We start from the raw sequence: 21,698 nt of genomic DNA, 5'->3' as shown, positions 1-21,698 counted from the left end.
TGTTCCCGAGACAACCCCCTCCTGCCAATCTAGCCTTGCCAGGTTCCTCTGGATTTCTGTCTCACCAGCAGTCGTCCATGTCTTTACCCTGAGTCCAGACTTCCCCTCCTCCTTCCTGATTCCTCTCTGAGCTCGTAGCTCGTCTCCCTGCAGCCCTCAGAGCCCAGCGATGTGGAGCCCCAGGACCTGACCCTCCTGGCTGAGCCCTTCTCTGGACGCCTGTCCTTGCCACCCCACGTGCACCCGGTGCTCAGGGAGTTCCGTGTTGAGGTAGTGAACTCACATCCTCCCGCCCTCCCCGCATCTGGGTGTCCTTCAGTGAGGTACAGGCCCCTGAATCTCCCACTTCCCAACTTCAGGTACTGTTCTGGGGTCTCAGGGGCCTTGGCCGCGTGCATCTGTTCGAGGTGGAGCAGCCCCAGGTTGTGCTGGAGGTGGCAGGTCGGCGAGTGGAGTCTGAGGTCCTGGCCAGTTACCGTGAGAATCCCAATTTCACCGAGCTCGTCAAGCATCTGACAGTGGTGAGGACATGGGCTGGGGCCAAAGGGCTGGGCTGAGAAATGGATGAGATGATGAATTCCTGGCTGTTATGTTAGATTAACCCAGGGGTCACCAGACTTTCTATAAAGGGTGTGTGTACTCAGTTGCTCAGTTGTGTTTGACTCTTTTGTGACCCCACGGACTGTAGTCTGCCAGGCTCCTCTGTCCATGGAATTTTTCAGACAAGAATACTGGAGTGGTTTGCCATTTCCTCCTCCAGGGGATCTTCCCAACCCAGGGGTTGAATCTACATTTCCTGTCTCCTGCATCGCTGGTGGATTTTTTACCACTGAGCCACCAGGGAAGCCCCTCTATAAAGGGCAAGCTAGTGAAGATTTTAGGCTTTGTGGGCTATACAGTCTCAGTTGCAATTACTCAACTCTGCTTTTATACACAATCTTAAGACAACAAGGAAATGAATGAGTATGACTGTTCCAAGAAAACTTTACTTACAAAAACTGGCAACAGGCTAGACTTGGTTTACAGGCAATGATTAGCCGATCCCTGGATTAATCCATGAACTGGTAATGCTCTATTGGCTCTATTGATTGAGTGGATTAGCCAAAAGTCGTAAGTGGGAGTCTGAAGGAAACTGAGACACCAGGGGTTAGAAAGATAGATACATTCTTTGTTTACTTTGTAATTACCATACTGTAGTGTGGGCTTGGAGTCAAATTCTGGCAGTGTCATTTAAGTGCTTGTCAAATCACGTGTCTGATTTGAGTTTTATTTTGTCTGCTTGTTTGTTTGAAAAAGGGACAGAAGTGTGTTAGGAGGAGCCAGTGAAATAAAGGCTCTTTAATATTTATTTATTTTTGGGTGCACTGGGTCTTAGTTGCTGTGAGCAGGCTTTTCTCTCCTTGCAGCAAGCAGAGGCTACTCTCTAGTTGTGGTGACTGGGCTTCTCATTGCAGGGACTTTTCTTATTGTAGAGCACGGGCTCTAGGGCACTTGGGCTTCAGCAGTTGCCACACACAGGCTTAGATGCCCCACAGCATGTAGAATCTTCCTGGATCAGGGATGGAACCCTTGTTGCCTGCGTTAGCAGGTGAATTCTTTACCACTGTGTCACCAGGGATGTCCTTAATGTTATTACTGATACGGTTGGATTTACATTTGCCACTTGGCTATTTGTTTTCTATACATTTCATTTATTTTTTGTTCCTCCTTTACTGTCTTCTTTCGTATTAAATAGATATTTGTTTGTATACTACTTTAATGGGCTTCCCTGGTGGCTCAGAGGTTAAAGCGTCTGCCTCCAATGTGGGAAACCCGGGTTCGATCCCTGGGTCGGGAAGATCCCCTGGAGAAGGAAATGGCAACCCACTCCAGTATCCTTGCCTGGAGAATCCCATGGACAGAGGAGCTTGGTAGGCTACAGTCCACGGGGTCACAAAGAGTCGGACACGACTGAGTGACTTCACTTTCACTACTTTAATTCCTTAGTTGATATTTACTTAGTAGTTGCTCCAGGGATTACAGTATGCATACTGATTTGTCACCGTCTGTTTCAGATTAACACTGATTTAGTTTCAGTAAAATAGAAATACTTTGCTCTATTTAACTCCATTTCTCCCTCTTTTGTGCTGTGATTATCACATACATGTAAAATAAAACCAACAATACAGTATTATAACTGTGTTCCCCCTCCCCACTCAGGATTCACTGATAGACACAGAATTTCTAGATTAAAGGGTATATATAATTTTATGGTTCTAAGTCTATATTGGCAAACTGAGTATTTCTCCTTTACATAATAATAACAACAACTTCATGTTTCTGATAGCACTTTGTAGGCTCCAAATTACTTTTGTATCTGTTATGTCATGTGACACAATAGCCTTTCCAATCCAGGCCTGTGTCCCCTTTTTAGCGGGGGAGTGGGTTGGGAAGGCAGAGACTCACCAGAGATGACTCGGTGGGGCTGTGGACTTCGAATGCACATTTAGCTGCCTTGTTTTCTCACCTGTCTCCACTGCGGCCTCTTCCTCCTCCCCAAGTGTGCAGAGATCCAGGTCCTCTCTCCCCCGCCAGGACTTGCCGGAACAGCCTTACCTGCAGCCCCCTCTCAGCATCCTGGTGATCGAGCGCCGGGCCTTTGGCCGCACAGTGCTTGTGGGATCCCACGTTGTCCCCCATATGCTGAGATTCACTCTCCGGGGTCAAGAGGATGCCCCTGAGGAGCAAGAAGAGGAGGAGACAGGGGACCTGGTCCCCAAGGAACCTCAGGGTAAGGGGCTCTCCCCCTAGGGGCCACCAGACAGAAGTCTTCATCTAATTCCTGGCTGAGATGGCTCCTGGAGACCCTCCAGTGGGACATGGAGTCTGATTTCTACTTGCCTGTCCTTCTCCTGGTGTCGTTTGTCCCCTCTCAGGACAGAGGTCCCTGGACCCCTTCAGGGCCGATGGGACACCCAGACGGCTCCTAAAGGTGATGGAATAGGGGGGGAGGGTGGTGCTGGGCTAGGGGCACTGAGTTCTTGCTCCCCCAGGCTCCTCTGAAGAAGCTGCCTCTGGGAGGCCTCCTGACTCAAGGCCCAGGGCTGGAGGAGGACATCCCAGAGCCTGAAGAGCTTGACTGGTGGTCCAAATACTATGCATCACTGCAGGAGCTCCAGGGCCAGGTGGGAGCAGGGGAAGGTGCTGGGGGTGGGAGTGGTGGAGCTGGAGGCAGAGGAGGGTCAAACATGGAGCTCTACAGATTTTCAAAACTGTTACAGCCATCTTTGCTCATCTTCACCACAGTTTGAGCAGTTGGGGATTATTAGCTCCATTATCTAGAGCTGTGTTGTCCAACAGAAATATCACGTGAGCCACATATGCAATTTTAACTTTTGTAGCAGCCACATATTTTAAAAAGTGGAAGTAACCGGTTGAAGTTGATTTTTAATAATATGTTTTATTAACCTAGTATATCTACAATAGCGTTTCAAGAAGTAACTATCAAAAACAATTAATAATGAAATAATTTACAGTCTTAATTTATACTAGTCTTTGACATCCAGTGTGTAGTTTACACTTGGAGCACAGCTCAGTTTGGACCAGCCACGTTTCAAGTGCTCAGCAGTTCCACATGTGACTGATGGTTACATAGCAGGACTACATGATAAACTAAGGCTTTGAAAACACAAGTGGGCTTACCCAGCTAGAACTTGAACTAAAGTTTCCCAGCTCCCTATCCTGGGAAAGGGGTAGATGAAGGAGGTGAAAGGAAGGGAAGGATCTCTGACCTGCCCATTAATTTCAGGCCAACTTTGATGAGGATGAAATGGATGACCCTGGGGATTCAGGTAAGAGACGGGCTTTCTTGCTTTTCCTCTTTCTGTCTCCCTCCCTTTCCCAACACCATGCTTCTTTCTTTCTCTCTTTTTAAGATTTATGTATTTATCTTTGGCTGTGCTGGGCCTCCATTGCTGTGTGCAAGGCTTTCTCTAGTTGCAGCTAGTGGGGGCTCCTCTTTCTTGTGGTGCACAGGCTTCTCATCCTGGTGGCTTCTCTTGTTGTGGAGCACGGGCTCTAGGCATATGGACTTCAGTAGCTGCAGTGTGTGGGCTCAGCAGTTGTGACTTGCAGGCTCTAGAGCACGCAGGCTCAGTGGTTGTGGCACACGGGCTTAGTTGCTCCACGGCATGTGGGATCTTCCCGGACTAGGGATCAGATCTGTGTCCCCTGCATTGGCAGGTGATTTTTAACCACTAGATCACCAGTGAAGCCCCACACCAGTTTCTAATGGGGCATTTCTTCTATTCCCAGATGGGGTTCACCCCATTTCTGTGGATGGGGAAGCCCACGACCAGAGTGAGCCTGAAGTCAAAGGCTCTGTGTCCCAGAAAAGAACACTTGCCACTCTGAAGGTAACTGGGTGTTGGGAGAGGGAATTTTGCTCGGATTCTGAGACATCAGGCTGTCACTGAGGCCCTTGCCTTTCAGATTTACAACACCTCCCTGGAGGAAGAGTTTAACCACTTTGAAGACTGGCTGAATGTGTTTCCCCTGTATCGTGGGCAGGGGAGTCAGGGTGGAGATGGAGAGGATGAAGGGTCTGGAAAGCTTGTGGGCAAGTTCAAGGTATGTTTGGGGGAGGAATGGGGGACCAGGGAGCACAGATGGGGATGCAGGAGGAAGTCTCTCTTAGCAGTGTTTTTTCTGCTCCCCACTCCCATCCCACCCAGGGCTCCTTCCTCATTTACCCAGAATCAGAGGCAGTGTCCTTCTCTGAGCCCCAGATCTCCCGGGGTATCCCACAGAACCAGCCCATCAAGCTCCTGGTTAGAGTATATGTTGTAAAGGTGAGCATCCATTGACCCTGCATGCCTCTAAGTCGAACAAAGGTAATGTACACAAAACCTACAGACAGAAGGGATCGGAGTCCAGCTTTTTCATTTCTCAGGTGGGAAATCTTAGGCACAAAGTGAAGAGACTCCCCAAGGTTACAAGACTTGCTCATGGCAGAACCTGAATTTACTACTTAGATCTTCTGACCCCTTATTCGTAGTTCTAGTCTCATATTAAAAGAATGCGGAGAGTAATTCCAGGAAGAGCACAATCCATAAAGCTTCGTGATGGCCTCCCACCAAAGGCTTTGTACAGGTCTTCCCATTGTTGCAGGATTTTTTTTCACTTAAAAAAAAATCAATCATCGAATGAATTAGCTATTTTTGGCTGCCCTGGGTCTTCACTGCTATGCAAGGGCTTTCTCTAGCTGGGGTGAACAGGGGCTACTCTTGGTTGCGGTGCACCAGCTTCTCACTGCGGAGGCTTTCCTTGTTGCGGAGCACGGGCTTCGGTAGTCACAGCACGTGGGCTTAGGTGCTCCGTGGCATGTGGGATCTTCTCAGATCAGGGACTGAACGTGTGTCCCCTGCATTGGCAAGTGGATTCTTAACCACTGGACCGTCAGGGTTTTCATATGGCACTCAGCAGGGCCCTAAGGTTTCCTTAAATGCATCTCAGCGAATGAAGGGAGTGAGGGCTTTGCTACACATTTACTCCCAGCCCAGAGCAGATGCTGTGCTTTTATCTAGTTTAAATATAGGGGTTCTAAGGCGTAATTTAAAGAAACATTCTGTGGCCCTCTTCTGCCATAATCAAGCATCCTTGTGCATACACTAGATAATGTGAATTACTTGGCTCTTTTTCCTTTAATGTTTCATGGGCATGGACAATACAAAATGTTCTGTATCTAATTATAACGGCTTCTTTCCTGTGAACATTTTTCTTTTTGTTTTTTGGTGTCTCTAGCCATGAATACAAGCTGTAAAGAGGAACAGCTTTGCATCACACATGAACTGTTTAACTTTGGGCACAAAGCTTTGCTTTTTTAAAAAGCATTTTTATTTTGTTGTTTGGGGGCTGAGCTGGGTCTTCGTTGCAGTGTGCAGGCTTCTCTAGTCACGGTGCGAGGGTGACATGTAGGATCTAGTTCCCTGACCAGGGATCAAATCTGGACCTCCTACATTGGGAGTGCAGAGTCTTAGCTACTGGACCACCAGGAAAGTCCCACTATGCTTTGTTTTGCGGCTCAGTATCCTTATCTGTCTACAGGCAGATAAGATATGCTGTCTTCAGAGCAACTGGAAAATCAAATGAGATGATGCATCAGTAACTTGGTCTAGTTTGTTAGACTACTAATAGACTAGACATACTAGTTTGGTAATTATCCTTATTTTATAGGTGTTTTTGTACCTGTGGAAAAGTCCAGACTCCCTTGGCCCACTCCCCTCTTCCTTCTGCTCCCACTTCCCATATCTCAGTCCCAACAGTACATTCATCCTAGACTAGGAAAGAAGGTCCTTTCCCTTCTATTTATTGTTTTTCAAATTTTGGCTGCACTGGGTATTCATTGCAGTGCTTGGGCTTAGTTGCTCCACAGCATGTGGGATCTTAGTTTCCTGACCAGGGATTGAACCCTACATTGCAAGGTAGATTGTTAACCACTGCACCCCCAGGGAAGTCCTTCCCTCCCTTCTATTTATATCATAAAACACCTGTTTCCTGAAGTCTCTGGAGACCTTGCAGTCATCTGGACCTTCTGCTTCTAACAGCATTGAAGCATAGATGGTCTGAAATAAGTTCCTGATATAATACATCTAGAAATGCTAGATAAGCAGTCTTTTATACAAATCCTAAACTCATAGGAAGGGGAATTCTCAATGGCCGAATGAAGAAACAGCAGGAATCCCTGAACAAGCCCTCAAGTCCGATTCTCTTGAGAGGATTTCTCCATATCTGGACCCCAAGCCTTAGGTTCTAATACCGAACATCCTATAAAAGGTGAGAGACACAGCTAAGAAACTTGCATAAAGCAGGACCCAGGAAGGGCTCTACTGTCAGTGAAAGGTAGTCAAGAGGAAGCCCACCCACTGGAAAAGGAGCCTGTAAGGTAAATGGTCTGTCTTAGCCTCTGTTCCAGCTGGGTGAAACAGAAAAAATACCTTTTGTGAGGATTTATTATTAGAGTTTTGCCCTCACACTGATTTAGCATTTGAATTTTTGTTTAAAAAAATGTATTTCTTTATTTGGCTGCATCAGATCTTAATTTCGGCATTCAGGAGCTATGTTGTGTCACGTGGCATCTTCATGTTGTGATACACAGACTTTAGTTGTAGTGCACGGGCTCAGTAGCGGCAGCTCACTGGCTGAGCTGCTCTGCAGCGGGTGCGATCTTAGTTCCCCAATCAAGGATCCAACCCACCTCCCCTACATTGCAAGCTGAATTCTTAACCACAGGACCACCAGGGAAATACCCAAGACTTGAGATTTTATTATCTGCGTAATCCAGAAAACTCAAAGCTGAGAAATCCGCTTAAAGTGGTCCCAAATCAGGCTTCACAGACTCCAAAGATTTAGATAACCAAATTTGGGTTCACAATCCCAAATGACAATCTATATAAGAAAACAATCATCAGGAAAAATTGTTAGAAAGAAATAACACAAAGGAGAATTAGATCTCTAAAGGCTTTGGATGTTAGAGTTTTCAAATATTAAAATACAAAACAGCTGTTTAAAATTATTTCACAGGCGGAGAACAAAAGGCTATAGAAATTGACTGAGCAGGACTTCCCTGGTGGACTAGTGGCTAAGACTCTGCCCTTCCAATGCAGAGGGCCCGGGTTTGATCTCTGATCAGGAATCTAGATCCCACAGGCTGCAATTAAGACCCAGTGCAGCCTGATGATCTATGGACAGAGGTTCGTGACATTGTACAGGAGACAGGGGTCAAGACCAGAGAAATGCAAAAAAGCAAAATGGCTGTCTGAAGAGGGCTTACAAGTAGCTGTGAAAAGAAGGGAAGTGAAAAGCAAGGGAGAAAAGGAAAGATCTAAGCATCTGAATGCAGAGTTCCAAAGAATAGCAAGAAGAGATAAGAAAGCCTTCCTTAGTGATCAGTCCAAAGAAATAGAGGAAAACAACAGAATGGGAAAGACTAGAGAGCTCTTCAAGAAAATTAGAGATACCAAGGAAACATTTCATGCAAAGATGGGCACAATAAAGGACAGAAATGGTAGGGACCTAACAGAAGCAGAAGATATTAAGAAGAGGTGGCAAGAATACACAGAAGAACTGTACAAAAAAGATCTTCATGACCAAGATAATCACGAGGGTGTGGTCACTCACCTAGAGCCAGACATCCTGCAATGTGAAGTCAAGTGGGCCTTAGAAAGCATCACTACGAACACAGCTAGTGGAGGTGATGGAATTCCAATGGAGCTATTTCAAATCTTGAAAGATTAAAACTCTGTGCTTCCAGTGCGGGGGTAGGGGGTGGGAGGTGGTGAGGGTTCGATTGATCCCACAGGCTGCACAGGAACTAAGATCCCACAGGCTGCGCAGTGCGACCAAAGAAACAAAACAAAACAACAACAAAACCTGCACCTTAATTGTAATCTGACAGGCAAATAATTGAAACCATCAGAAATTTCCCTCCCTTTGATTGGCAAGATTAGACAGGGGCAGGGCAGCCGTAGAACTCTACCGCAGTGCTGGTAGAAGGAGGCATTAGTTCTCTTTGCTGCTGCAACCAGTCCGCATACTTACCGTCTGTCTATCATCTTACTGTTCGGAAGAGCAGAAATCCAAAACAGGTTGCACTGGGCTGAAATCAAGGTGTTGGCCCAACTGCTTTCCTTCTACAGGCTCTTGCAATCATTTGCTTGTCTTCTTGACCTTCTACAGGCGGCCTGTGTATCTTGGCTCATGACCTCTTCCTCCATCTTCAAAACCAGCAGTGTAGCACCTTCAAATCTCTCTCCCTGACTCTCTCATCTCCCTCTTTCACTTATAAAAACCTCTGTGATTATATTGGACTCACCTGGATAATCTAGGCTACTTCCTTCATCTTGTGATCTTTTATCACATCTGCAAAGTCTCTTTTACTACGTAAAGTAAGATATTCATAGGTTCAGGGATACTTGGACATGTTGTGGGGCAGTTTATTCTGCCTGTCACAGAATGTAAATTGTTATAACAACTTTGGAGAACAGTTTGTAGTAAGATGTACAATATGTTGTCAAATGGAAGATTCTCATAGCCAATACCCAGTAATTGTACTTCTAGATACAATCTTAGAAAAATTTTCATATAATGTGTCTAAGAAAACATATATGTTCATTCTAGTAATATTTGTAATAATAAAAAATTTAGAAATAACCTAAAGTGTTCCTAAACAGGAGAGAGAGAGTGTGTGTATCGGTCATATAACAAATACTATAGTTAAACTGAACGAGCTACAGTAACATGTGTCAATAAGGATACATCTCCCAACAGAAATTTGGATGAAGTAAGCAAGTTTGATGATTCCAAGTTTGTGGAAGGTGGCACCAATGGGGTGTTTCCCCTTCTTTTTCCTGAAAATCACCCCCAAACAAGAACAATTAACAAAAGATCTGAGTTCCAATTATGCTGAAATCAGAGCCTTAAAAGTGCAAACCACCAGGGCAGCTGAAGAGCCTCCAAGAGCTGTGCAGATAGAGTCATGTGCATGAAGGAAGGGAGAGAGGACATCACTCATCAGAACTCAAGGTCAGCAGAGTCTGTGTCTCAAGGCGGAAGAGCACACCCTGAGAATTAAAGCTAGCATCACTCACCAAAAGCTAAAAATGCTGGATCAAATTTTAAAGACATCTTAAAATTAAAAAAAAATCATTGAATCATAGTTTATTTACAATGTTGTGTTAATTTCTGATGTAAAGCAAAGTGATTCAGTTATACATATATATATATTCCTTTTCATGTGTCCATTATGGTTTATCACAGGATATTGGATATAGTTCCCTGTGGTGTACAGTAGGACCTTGTTGTTTATCCATCCTACATACACTAGTTTGCATCTGCTAGTCCCCAACTCCCAATCCATCCCTTCCCCACTTCCTCCCCCTTGGCAACCACAAGCCTGTTCTCTGTGTCTGTGAGTCTGTTTCTGTTTCACAAATAAGTTCGTTCGTGTCATCTTTTAGATTCCACATATAAGTGATATCGTATGGTATTTGTCTTTCTCTTTCTGACTTACTTCACTTAATATGGCAATCTCTAGCTCTGTCCATGTTGCTGCAAATAGCATTACTTCATTTTTTTATGCTGAATTGTATTCCATTGTGTGTGTATATATATGATATATATATGTATATCTTCTTTATCCATTCATCTGTCAATGGAAATTTAGGTTGTTTCCACGTCTTGATTATTGTGAATAGTGCTGCTATGAACACACAAGTGAATGTATCTTTTTTGTTGTTACATTTTCTCTGTCTATTTCTTTTTGGCCATGCCAAGAGGCTTGCAGGATCTTAGTTCCTTGACCAAGGATCAAACCTATGCTCCCTGTAGTGGAAGCAAAGAGTCCTAACCACTGGACTGCAGGGAATTCCGTGTATCTTTTTGAAGTGCCGTTTTTTCCTGGGTATATGCCCAGGAGTGGGATTGCTGGATCATATCGCAATTCTATTTTCAGTTTTCTGAGAAACTTCCATACTTCAAAAACATCTTTTAAATGCAGTGCTGAGCTTCCAAGAAAGTAAGAGATTTTAGAGTAGAAAAAAACCCTAAGTAAAATCAGGAGCTGCTTTAAAATGCACCCACGGTTTTGTTATTATCCACGTATGGGGAAGTTGACAGATCAGGTGGCTGCGATTGAAAAGATTGTCTGTTGTTTGTTTCAGTTTTCTAGGGGGGGGCAGGCTGTGCCTTGCAGGGTTACCCGGGAAAACATGAGGGCCAGTCCGAAGGCAGAAGGAACAAGGGACGTATGACGGCCACAGCCTTTGTTGTGCGTGTTTTTTTGTTTGTTTGTTTTTGATGGAAAGGTGGGGCAAGGCAGCATAAGCAGGTTTATGACTAGCTAGTTTGAATAATTCCTACGGGCTTTAGGGTACAGGAGTTGTCTCACTGTCTCTAGCTGTCTGAACCTGGCTGTGGGGATGATAAAAGCAGAGAAATATTACTTTCTGGAGTATAAAGGCCAGATAGAGGAGGTGGTTGGATGTTGTATGGGGTCTGGATTAGTTGGTTTGCATATGAAAAGTACTCTGGCAAATATGTTGCTTGCTAACTCTGGGAATTAGTAGCCGTGGCAGGGGCAGTCTCTCCAGCGTCAGTACAGCCCCAGATACCAGATCATCAAGAATACAGAAAATCAGACTGGTGGTCCAGTGGTTAAGAATCTGTCTGTCAGTGCAGGGGACACAGGGTTCGATCCCTGATCCGGGAAGATTCCACATAACTTGGGGCAACTGAGCCCTCCACCGCAACTACTGAAGCCTGAGCTCTAGAGCCAGGGAGCCACAAGAGAAGCCACCACAGTGAGAAGCCCACGCACCACAATAAAGAGCAGCCCCTGCACAGCCGAAAACAAAGAAAAGAAGAGTGCAGAGAGTATGGAAGTTTAGCTAATACAGGAGCCAAGAGAAGAGGCGTAGTAAAGCTGGCTTTCACCCCACACTCACGCTGACCAGAGAGACTGCCTCTTCCTCATGACAGGCAGTGAGGACAGGAGGTGAAACCCCGGGGCCACCTGGAGCATACGGATGAACAAAGATAGGAACTTGCATGGCAGAAGGAGATACCGAGGAAGCTTGGCTGCCTTAACCCTGGCATTGGTTAAGGGGAAAAGTCTCCCTAAGCATCCACGACCACAAGCTGCATTCTCACCTCTGGTGTGATCCCCACAACCTCAGTTAGAAGATGTCATCCCTCTACTTGTTTATTGTTTTGGTTGCTATGGGCCTTCGTTATTGCAAGAGGTCTTTCTCTAGCTGAGGCGCACAGGCTGCTCGTTGTGGTGGCTTCTCTTGCTGTGGAACGTGGGATCTTGGCGCGAGAGCTTCAGCAGCTGCAGCACTCGGCTCAGTAGCTGTGGCGTGTGGACTCCAGGGTGAGAGGGCTTGGAGGATTTAATTTAAAGTGGCTGCAGGTTGGTAGTTTGCCTAGGGAACTGGCAGGAGTGAAATCAAACCCTCTTTGGCAGAGAACACACACAGCATGAGTCATACCAAATATGAGTCATGATTAAAAAGTACCAAAAGAGAAAGACCATCAGGAGTAAGAATTAGCAAAAATGACAACAGATTCAGACCCCAAGGCCATTGATATTGGAATGACTAGATAGAGAATATGAAATGTTTAAAGAAATAGAATGAAATTAAAATGAGCAAGGAACAAGAGACCATTACAAATAAACAACAAGTTTGAAGGACCAGTTAGAATGTTTAGAAATTAATAATGTAATATTGAAAATTAAAAACTCAATGATGGCGCAAAAGATTTGAAGTCATTTCACAAAAGCAAATATATATATATATATATATACGCAAGGCTAATAAGCACATTCAAAAGTGAAAAAAAAAAAGCTCAACATGCTTCATCAGCAGGGAAACACGGATTAAACCCCAATGAGCTTCAATTTTACATGCATGAGAGTGATGAAAATAAAAAAGATTGACAATACCAAGTGCTGGGAAAGATGAGCAACTGGAACTCTGCTGTGTATAAGTTCTATTTCAGTAATTTATGTATAAGTTATATATTTACTAAATTACATAGTTTTCAAAAATAGAAAAAGTAAGTTTACTACATACAGTTTAAACCATGAAAGATCATGCTATATATTGCTTAGGGATGCATGGATATGTAACAGAAGTATATTTTCTTTGTGTGTGTGTGTGTGAGAAACCCCAATTAAAAAACCCCAAATAAAGAGTTCTCCCTACTTTAGAGATGGAAAGGGAATTAAATCTGGTCAGGGACTCAAGAGACATTTGTAGGTAGTGTTTTATTTATGAAGCTGGGCACACACATGCTCATTGTATTATTTTTTTATTTAGCTAAAATATTCTTAATTTAACAAAAAAGGACTTCCCTGGTGGTCCAGTGGTTAAGAACCCACCTTGCAATGCAGGGGACACGAGTTTGATCCCTGGTCCTGGAAGGGCCCACATGCCGTGGAGCAGCTAAGCCCGGGGCCACAGCTCCTGAGCCTATGCGCTGCAGCTCCTGAAGCCTACACGCTCTAGAGCCCATGCTCCACAACAAGAGAAGCTGCTGCAGCGAGAAGCCCAGCCCCGCATGAAGAGTATCGCCCCCTCACAGTGCAGAGAGATCGGTGAGCCCAGCAACCCAGACTCAGTGCAGCCAAAAATAAAAAAATCAAATAAAACAAAACAAAAAAAGGGATAAAAGGTAAAATGAAAGTAACATATGCTCATTGTGAAAGAGTGAAACTCAAATGATATGGAAAGTTATGAACTGAATAGTAAGTCCCTTATACAATGCAAACAGTGAGAGACTTTATTTTGGGGCTCCAAAATCACTGCAGATGGTGACTGCAGCCATGAAATAAAAAGACGCTTACTCCCTGGAAGAAAAGCTGTGATCATCCTAGACAGCATATTAAAAAACAGAGACATTCATTTGCCAACAAAAGTCTGTCTAGTCAAAGCTACTATGGTTTTTCCAATGGTCATGTATGAATGTGAGAGTTGGACTATAAAGAAAGCTGAGCACCGAAGAATTGATGCTTTCGAACTGTGGTGTTGGAGAAGACTCTTGAGAGTCCCTTGGACTGCAAGGAGATCAAATCAGTCAATCCTAAAGGAAATCAGTCCTGAATATTCATTGGAAGGACTGATACTGAAGCTGAAACTTCAATATTTTGGCCACCTGATGTGAAGGACTGACTCACTAGAAAAGACCCTGATGCTGAGAAAGATTGAAGGCAGGAGGAGAAGGGGACAACAGAGGATGAGATGGTTATATGGCATCACTGACTCAATGCACATGAGTTTGAGAAGGCTCCAGGAGTTGGTGATGGACAGGGAGGCCTGGCGTGCTTCAGTCCATGGGGTCACAAACAGTCACACACAACTGAGCGACTGAACTGACTATACATGTTTCCACGTATTTTGTTTCATTATATATATATATATTAAGTTGTATTTATTTATTTATGGCTGCACTGGGTCTTCGTTGCTGCACACGGGCTTTCTCTAGTTGTGGCAAGCAGGGGCTCTTCTCTAGTTGCAGTGTGTTGGCTTCTCATTGCAGTGGCTTCTCATGTTGAGGCTTGTGGGCTCCAGAGTGCAAGCTCAGCCGTGGTGCACAGGCTCAGTTGCCCCTCGACACATGGAGTCTTCATGGACCAGGGATTGAATCAATGTCCCCTGCATTGTCAGGTGGATTCTTAATCCCTGGACCACCAGGGAAACCTTCATTATATTCCTGTTATACCTATTTGTATGACAATAATTACTGTATTTCAATAATTAAGTTAAAAGAAAGTAAGTCACCTCATCCAACCTCTCAGCTAACATCTTGCAGTAGAAGAATTTTCCGTGGTAACTTCCTGTTTTTACTAAATCGGAGAGTAGGCCCAACAAGGGCAACCTTGGGTTTTGACGTTTCTTTCATTTCTAGCCCGTACTGTCTCCCTAGGCTACCAACCTGGCTCCTGCAGACCCCAATGGCAAGGCAGACCCCTACTTGGTGGTGAGCGCTGGCCGGGAGCGGCTGGACACCAAGGAACGATACATCCCCAAGCAGCTAAATCCCATCTTTGGAGAGTGAGGCTGGGCCCTGGGCTTGGGGGTGGGGAGTGACTTTGCCACCTGGCCCTGTGACTCTCACTCAGGCAGCTAGTGGTGATGGTGGGGGAATGGACAGGGGTGCTGAGTCCACCCCTTCCCCCGCAGGACCACCCCCAGGGTGTGGGGGTGTTCTCAGCTGTGCTCTCTCCTTGCTAGGGTCCTGGAACTCAGCATTTCTCTCCCTGCTGAGCCTGAGCTGACCATAGCTGTGTTTGATCATGACCTCGTGGGTTCTGATGACCTCATTGGGGAGACCCACATTGATCTGGAAAACCGATTCTATAGCCACCACAGGGCGAACTGTGGGCTGGCATCCCAGTATGACGTGTGAGTCCCACAGGGCCCTCGGGAGTCATTCTAAGTCTGACCAAAGGCTTTCAAGTTCACATCCCGCCTGAAGGTCCAGATCCTTTAATTTCACAGCAGGGGACTCCCCTGCGACCAAAACATTATAGCTTATTGGTCAAGAAATGGGCTTGGGAGTTGGGATCTATAACTAACAAGTCACTTGACTTCCTTGAGCTTCAGTTTCCTCATCTGCAAAATGGGGGCAATAATATCAGTATCTCTTTCATAGGAGCATCTGGCATGCATACTTGATTTTCGCCATTACTGTAAGCGAGGACTAACCTGTTCTCCAGTAGAGTTATGAACCTGGATCCTAAGTCCTCAAGGGCCCCCATCCCTGCCCCTGTGCCCAACTATGTTTATCTGCTGGATCCAACTGAGGCACCTTCCATTTCCGCCCGCAGGGACGGGTACAATGCCTGGCGTGATGCATTCCGGCCTTCACAGATCCTGGCTGGGCTATGCCAACGCTGTGGCCTCCCCCAACCTGAATATCGAGTCGAGGCTGTCAAGGTGGGCAGCAAACTCTTTCGGACATCACCAGAGACCCTGCCCCCAGGTACCAGTCTCTCTCTGTTGGACAGTCCAGAGGGGGCAAGATGGTAGAGCAAGGTATGGGGGAGGCCGCTGATGATCAGCCTAATGTGTCCCCAAAGATCCCGCCTCCCTCTGCAAACAGAGGAGGTGAGTTTGGCTGAGTAAGGACAATAGTGGAGAGAAAATGGTCTCTGTTGGTGAGTGTGAGATCTCTGGGGAGCCTTAGTGAACCCCTCAGAGCCATAGCTAATTGAGGACACAGGGCTACCATGCAATATACAATATGGTGCAGGATTTAGCTTGTGCTTCATACATGACCAGTGGTCTGTTCTCTAAACAAGGTTTGCACAAAGGCCACAGCCCCTCCAATCCCACTGTCCCCCTACTGCTGGCTTTTCACTGGCAAAAGTTGTTACAGCAGCATCCGCCACTTTCTATGCATTGTGGACATGCCCTCCCAGGAAATGTGTTTGTCCAGTACAGCAGGTGCCTCAGCCCAGAGCGTCTATTGAGGGCCGGGGGGGTTGGGAGGGAGGGAGCAGAGTTGGGAACTGTGTAGAACCCAAGCTCACGAACCTCTTGTTGTAGGTATCAGGGGCTCCAAGGCGGCAAGGGATGTCTCTGAGGAGGCCCAGGCATTGCTAGTGCTGCGGCGCTGGCAGGAGATGCCAGGGCTTGGGATCCAGCTGGTACCTGAGCATGTAGAAACACGGCCCCTCTACCATCCCCGCAGCCCAGGGCTGCTGCAGGTGAAGGAGGGCTCAGGGCACATCCTCAGAGCCCCAGGACTCCCACCTGGTCCTGAACCTGGGCACGGCCACTTCTGATTCTGGCTCTTGATCTTGGTTCCCACCCTCCCCACTCAAGTCTTGGACTTCCATCCTGGACTCCCTCCCCTCACCCCAGACTCTGGTTCTGAAGGAGTCCCAGCCCTGGCCTACCAAGGCTCAGATGTGGCACTCCCAACCTGACCTCTACCCCAGATTTCTAGGATCTGGACCTGGGAACACTGGATCTCACTTTTGATCTCAGCCTTCCACTTCCAGGGCCTCATCTCTGAACCCCCAGTCTAACCTCAACCCTGGAATCCCCAGTTCAGACCCTGCCTTCATCCTCATCCCCCAGGATCTACCTTCCTGACCCCAGCTCTCCTTTCCACCTGGGGCAAGGCACAACCTCCGGCCCCAGGGCTGTTAGGGGAGGTGGGACCCCCGGAAGACCCTTCAGCCCAGTCCTGTGCCCCCAGGGGTCTCTTCACATGTGGATTGACATCTTCCCCAGAGATGTGCCTGCCCCACCCCCAGTTGACATCAAGCCTCGACAGCCAATCAGGTAAGAGGAATCCTGGTCCCTCCTCCCATGGGGCGGGCACATCTTGGCCAGCCTGGACAAGGGCCCCTGGTGAAGCAGGCAGAGCTGACCCAGGCTTCAGGTAGGTGAACTATTATTCTTTTTTTTTTCATAAGCCACTGTGAGTTGGGTGACACTTGCAACTGAAAAGAGTCCAAGTACCAGTTAACTACCTTCTGACCTAAGCTGGTCTGAGTGGGGAGTATGTGCACTTCAGATTTCGTCAGCAGTCTGTCACTTCCTACCTCTGGGCTCTGCTTTCCTTGATGTCAGTCTCATGGAAGCTTTCGCAGTCTGGGGTCAAAATGACTTTTAACAGCGCAAGCTTCAGTTCAGTTCAGTCACTTAGTCATGTCCGACTCTTTGCAACCCCATGAATTGCAGCACGCCAGGCCTCCCTGTCCATCACCAACTCCCGGAGTTCACTCAGACTCATGTCCATCAAGTCAGTGATGCCATCCAGCCATCTCATCCTCTGTTGTCCCCTTCTCCTCCTGCCCTCAATCCCTCCCAGCATCAGAGTCTTTTCCAATAAGTCAACTCTTCGCATGAGGTGGCCAAAGTACTGGAGTTTCAGCTTTAGCATCATTCCTTCCAGAGAAATCCCAGGGCTGATCTCTTTCAGAATGGACTGGTTGGATCTCCTTGCAGTCCAAGGGACTCTCAAGAGTCTTCTCCAACACCACAGTTCAAAAGCATCAATTCTTCGGCGCTCAGCCTTCTTCACAGTCCAACTCTCACACCCATACATGACCACAGGAAAAACCATAGACTTGACCAAACGGACCTTTGTTGGCAAAATAATGTCTCTCCTTCTGAATATACTATCTAGGTTGGTCATAACTTTTCTTCCAAGGAGTAAGCATCTTTTAATTTCATGGCTGCAATCACCATCTGCAGTGATTTTGGAGCCCAGAAAAATAAAGTCTGACACTGTTTCCACTGTTTCCCCATCTATTTGCCATGAAGTGATGGGACCAGATGCCTTGATCTTCGTTTTCTGAATGTTGAGCTTTAAGCCAACTTTTTCACTCTCTTCTTTCACTTTCATCAAGAGGCTTTTGAGTTCCTCTTCAATTTCTGCCATAAGGGTGGTGTCATCTGCATATCTGAGGTTATTGATATTTCTCCCGGCAATCTTGCTTCCAGCTTGTGCTTCTTCCAGCCCAGCGTTTCTCGTGATGTACTCAGCATATAAGTTAAATAAGCAGGGTGACAATATACAGCCTTGACATACTCCTTTTCCTATTTGGAACCAGTCTGTTGTTCCATGTCCAGTTCTAACTGTTGCTTCCTGACCTGCATACAGATTTCTCAAGAGGCAGGTCAGGTGGTCTGGTATTCCCATCTCTTTCTGAATTTTCCACAGTTTTTTGTGATCCACACAGTCAAAGGCTTTGGTATAGTCAATAAAGCAGAAATAGATGTTTTTCTGGAACTCTCTTGCTTTTTCGATGATCCAGTGGATGTTGGCAATTTGATCTCTGGTTCCTCTGCCTTTTCAAAACCAGCTTGAACATCAGGAAGTTCACGGTTCACGTATTGCTGAAGTCTGGCTTAGAGAATTTTGAGCATTACTTTACTAGCATGTGAGATGAGTACAATTGTGAGGTAGTTCAGCACAAGCTTACACCTTACCAACCAGACTACTTGAGCAGAAAAATAAACACCCCTTTCCCAGTTAGAGCAAAAGTCTTGGGCTAACTATCATTGGACCAGCTTGGGTCAAGTGCTGATTCCTGAACCAATCACTGTGATCAGGGGGCTATAATACATTTATTGGTCAGTCCTGGGTGATGTCCCCTAGGTGACGGACCCACCAGTATGACTCAGTTGACAGTAGTGGGGGTAGGGTCACCAACAGAAAATCAAGGTGCTGTCAACAAATGAGGGGAAATTAACACTGGGCAAAGCAACAGATATCTGGAAACCATTTGACAGCCCAGGACAGGGCCAGCTAGGGTAGGATCAAGAATGTCACAGCCCCTCCTTTTGTCCCTTAGGGGCTTCATGCTCTCATCCCCACTTAGTGTTTCTCTGCAGACTGGCTCTCTCCGCTTGCACAGCGCTTTAGCTCGTGGTGGCTCCAGATCTACGTCTGATGCTTTGGGACTCACGTTTTCAGGGTTTTGAGTCCAAAGTTATGGGAGGGAAAATCTCACTGAACCAGCGCGGGTCAGCAGACCATTCCTGGTGCCAACTGCAGTGGCTGGGTTGGTCAGTGATACCTGGGGATGCCCCTTCAAGGTAGCAGACATCTGATCACCTGGCTAGGCGCACTCCAGTTGCTGAGTGTCAGTGGCCCTGGCCCCGGTCCTTCCTTGTAGCTCCTCCCAAGACCCCTCTCAAGAGTCTGAAAACCCTCCCCCCAATACTTCCCTCAGCTATGAGCTCCGAGTCATCATCTGGAACACGGAGGATGTGGTTCTGGATGACGTGAACCCGCTCACTGGAGAGATGTCGAGTGACATCTACGTGAAAAGGTAGGCCTGCAGGCAGAGCTGGGCGCATGGCTGTGTACCGAGGTGAGACTGCGAACAGGGGCTTGGGTCCTGGGCTGAGCCAGAGTCCTGCCTGTCCTCTGGGGCCCTGATGGCGCCCGGAGCTGGGTGGAGGGACCGACGTGAGGGGAAGCGGAGGGGCATACTGGGTGAGGAGCCGATTCCGGACTCGGCCGCGCGCAGATGCCCACCCTCTTGGCCTGCACCTTTCCCCTGGTCCCAGCTGGGTGAAGGGGCTGGAGCACGACAGGCAGGAGACAGACGTCCACGTCAACTCTCTGACCGGGGAGGGCAACTTCAACTGGCGCTTCGTGTTCCGCTTTGACTACCTGCCCACGGAGCGCGAGGTGAGTGTCCGGCGCCGCCCTGGACCCTTCGCCCTGGAAGAAGCTGAATTCCGGCAGCCGGCTGTGCTGGTCCTGCAGGTCTGGGACTATGACCGCATCTCTGCCAACGACTTCCTCGGTACTACTGAGCTCTCCTCCCACCTCCACCCTAGCTCCCATTTCTGCCCTCATTGCCCTGCCCTTGGCCTCTGGTTTCCGTACTCTAACCAACCCTGAATCCTGGATTTCAGATCCAAGTCACGAACTTTTGCCTTCTGGCCTAATAATTTATTGAGTTTATTCAGCTCTGAGCAGCCTAACCTCCATTCCCACCCAGTCTCCAATTCAATCCTCTAATTTGACCTGAGCCAGGTTACTCTGGCCCCACAGCTGTTAGTCCCTGCTGTGCCTGGTCCCATAGGACAACCTGCTGACATTTGGGCTGTGGTGTGTGGTCCATAGCTGTGGCCTGACCACCACATCCTAGCTTAAAAAAATTTGTCTTTGGGAGGTGTCATAGTTGCTGCACCTGGGACTTTTGTTGCAGCATGCGGGATCTAGTTCCTTGACCAGGGATTGGACCTGGGGCCCCTGCATTGGGAGTGCAGCGTCTTAACCACTGGACTGCCATTCTAACTCTAGATGCCTTGAGTTCCATCTCCCAGGATTCAATCAGCCATCAGTCACTTTCCAGCTCTGGGCTCTGCTTTCGTTGGAGTCACGCTCAGGGATGGGAGGTTGGCTCAGACAGACCTCCCGCTCCTGCCTAACCCAGAGCACTCTGGACTTGCAGGATCCCTGGAATTGCAGCTACCGGACATGGTGCGAGGGGCCCGGGGCCCCGAGCTCTGCTCCGTGCGGCTGGCCAGGGACGGGGCCGCACCCAGGTGTAACTTGTTTCGCTGCCACCGCTTGCGGGGCTGGTGGCCGGTAGTGAAGCTGCGGGAGCCGGAGGACGAGGAGCAGGAGCAACGGGAGGCTCAGACCAGCAAGAAGAGGAGGAAGAAGAGGAGGAAAGGCCGGCGGGAAGACTTAGAGTTCTCAGACTCAGGAGGCAACGTCTACATCCTCACGGTGAGCAGGAACGGGGGTGGGAGGGGTAGGGGGGTCGGGGGTCAGGCCTGAGCCCACTCAAGAACTTGGCTTCTGTCCCTTCTTTTCCAGGGAAAGGTTGAGGCAGAGTTTGAGCTGCTGACTGTGGAGGAGGCTGAGAAACGGCCAGTGGGGAAGGGGCGCAAGGAGCCTGAGCCCTTGGAGAAGCCTGAGTGAGTGGGGGGCGCAGGAGGCGGGGCCAGATCCGGGTTTGGGGGGTGGGGGTGGCGGTGGTGGAGACAGGCGGGGGTTTCCTCCTCATCGGACACCACCTGCTCCCCCACAGCCGCCCCAAAACCTCCTTCAACTGGTTTGTGAACCCGCTGAAGACCTTCGTCTTCTTCATCTGGCGCCGGTACTGGCGCATCTTGGTGCTGCTGCTGCTGCTGGCGCTGATCACTGTCTTCCTCCTCCTCGTCTTTTACACCATGCCTGGGCAGATCAGCCAGGTCATTTTCCGCCCCCTCCACCGCCCCTAACTAACCATGGACACTCATCCTGTAATGCCAGCTCCGTCTCCTTCCCACCAACAGGAACCATCCTGGGGTTGCCCTGTTTCCTCTGCCCAAACCTTCCAGGGAACCCACTCTTGTCACCGGCACACCCACGGCAGACAATAAATAACGCTCGGGGCAGAGAATGGAGGTGTTCCTGGGTGACCTTGGGTGTTGGGGTTCACTGGACTAATACACAGGATGGGGGGGTGCTGCCCACATGGCCCTACTGCCAGGAGGAATAGGACCCAGGGGAGGTTCCCTGCTGAGGAGGCCTGGCCACTGAGGGGCCAGGCCCCGTGAGCAGCCCCCCTGCCCTGCCAGTGGCTGCTGCTGCTCCATGACAGCTAAACCCTCTGTGTGCTCCATGAACTTGTAGCCATGAGTAGGCAGGTCACTCAGGACACTTGGTTGCAAGTGACAGAAATCCCAACC

At 47.9% G+C, this 21,698-nt stretch overlaps 1 protein-coding gene across 1 annotated transcript in view; it reads left to right on the top strand.

Moving 5' to 3' along the window:
- Nucleotides 1-21,376, top strand: part of LOC128058566 (fer-1-like protein 4) — a 39,627-nt gene extending 18,251 nt beyond the window's left edge. Inside the window, exons 27-45 of the mRNA XM_052651050.1 lie at nucleotides 154-270; nucleotides 360-521; nucleotides 2,575-2,770; nucleotides 2,916-2,971; nucleotides 3,033-3,164; nucleotides 3,788-3,830; nucleotides 4,294-4,394; nucleotides 4,471-4,608; nucleotides 4,713-4,829; nucleotides 14,464-14,591; nucleotides 14,772-14,942; nucleotides 15,368-15,522; nucleotides 16,089-16,249; nucleotides 16,747-16,832; nucleotides 19,235-19,333; nucleotides 19,575-19,816; nucleotides 20,471-20,751; nucleotides 20,842-20,942; nucleotides 21,056-21,376. Coding sequence (XP_052507010.1) covers nucleotides 154-270; nucleotides 360-521; nucleotides 2,575-2,770; nucleotides 2,916-2,971; nucleotides 3,033-3,164; nucleotides 3,788-3,830; nucleotides 4,294-4,394; nucleotides 4,471-4,608; nucleotides 4,713-4,829; nucleotides 14,464-14,591; nucleotides 14,772-14,942; nucleotides 15,368-15,522; nucleotides 16,089-16,249; nucleotides 16,747-16,832; nucleotides 19,235-19,333; nucleotides 19,575-19,816; nucleotides 20,471-20,751; nucleotides 20,842-20,942; nucleotides 21,056-21,248 — 2,679 coding nt within the window. The 3' untranslated portion in view covers nucleotides 21,249-21,376. The remainder of the gene's footprint in view (nucleotides 1-153; nucleotides 271-359; nucleotides 522-2,574; nucleotides 2,771-2,915; nucleotides 2,972-3,032; nucleotides 3,165-3,787; nucleotides 3,831-4,293; nucleotides 4,395-4,470; nucleotides 4,609-4,712; nucleotides 4,830-14,463; nucleotides 14,592-14,771; nucleotides 14,943-15,367; nucleotides 15,523-16,088; nucleotides 16,250-16,746; nucleotides 16,833-19,234; nucleotides 19,334-19,574; nucleotides 19,817-20,470; nucleotides 20,752-20,841; nucleotides 20,943-21,055) is intronic.
- The last annotated feature ends 322 nt before the right edge of the window (nucleotides 21,377-21,698 follow it).

The sequence above is a fragment of the Budorcas taxicolor genome, chromosome 13, assembly GCF_023091745.1.
Source record: "Budorcas taxicolor isolate Tak-1 chromosome 13, Takin1.1, whole genome shotgun sequence".
Lineage (NCBI taxonomy): Eukaryota > Metazoa > Chordata > Mammalia > Artiodactyla > Bovidae > Budorcas > Budorcas taxicolor.
This window is presented reverse-complemented; position numbering and strand designations above follow the sequence as displayed.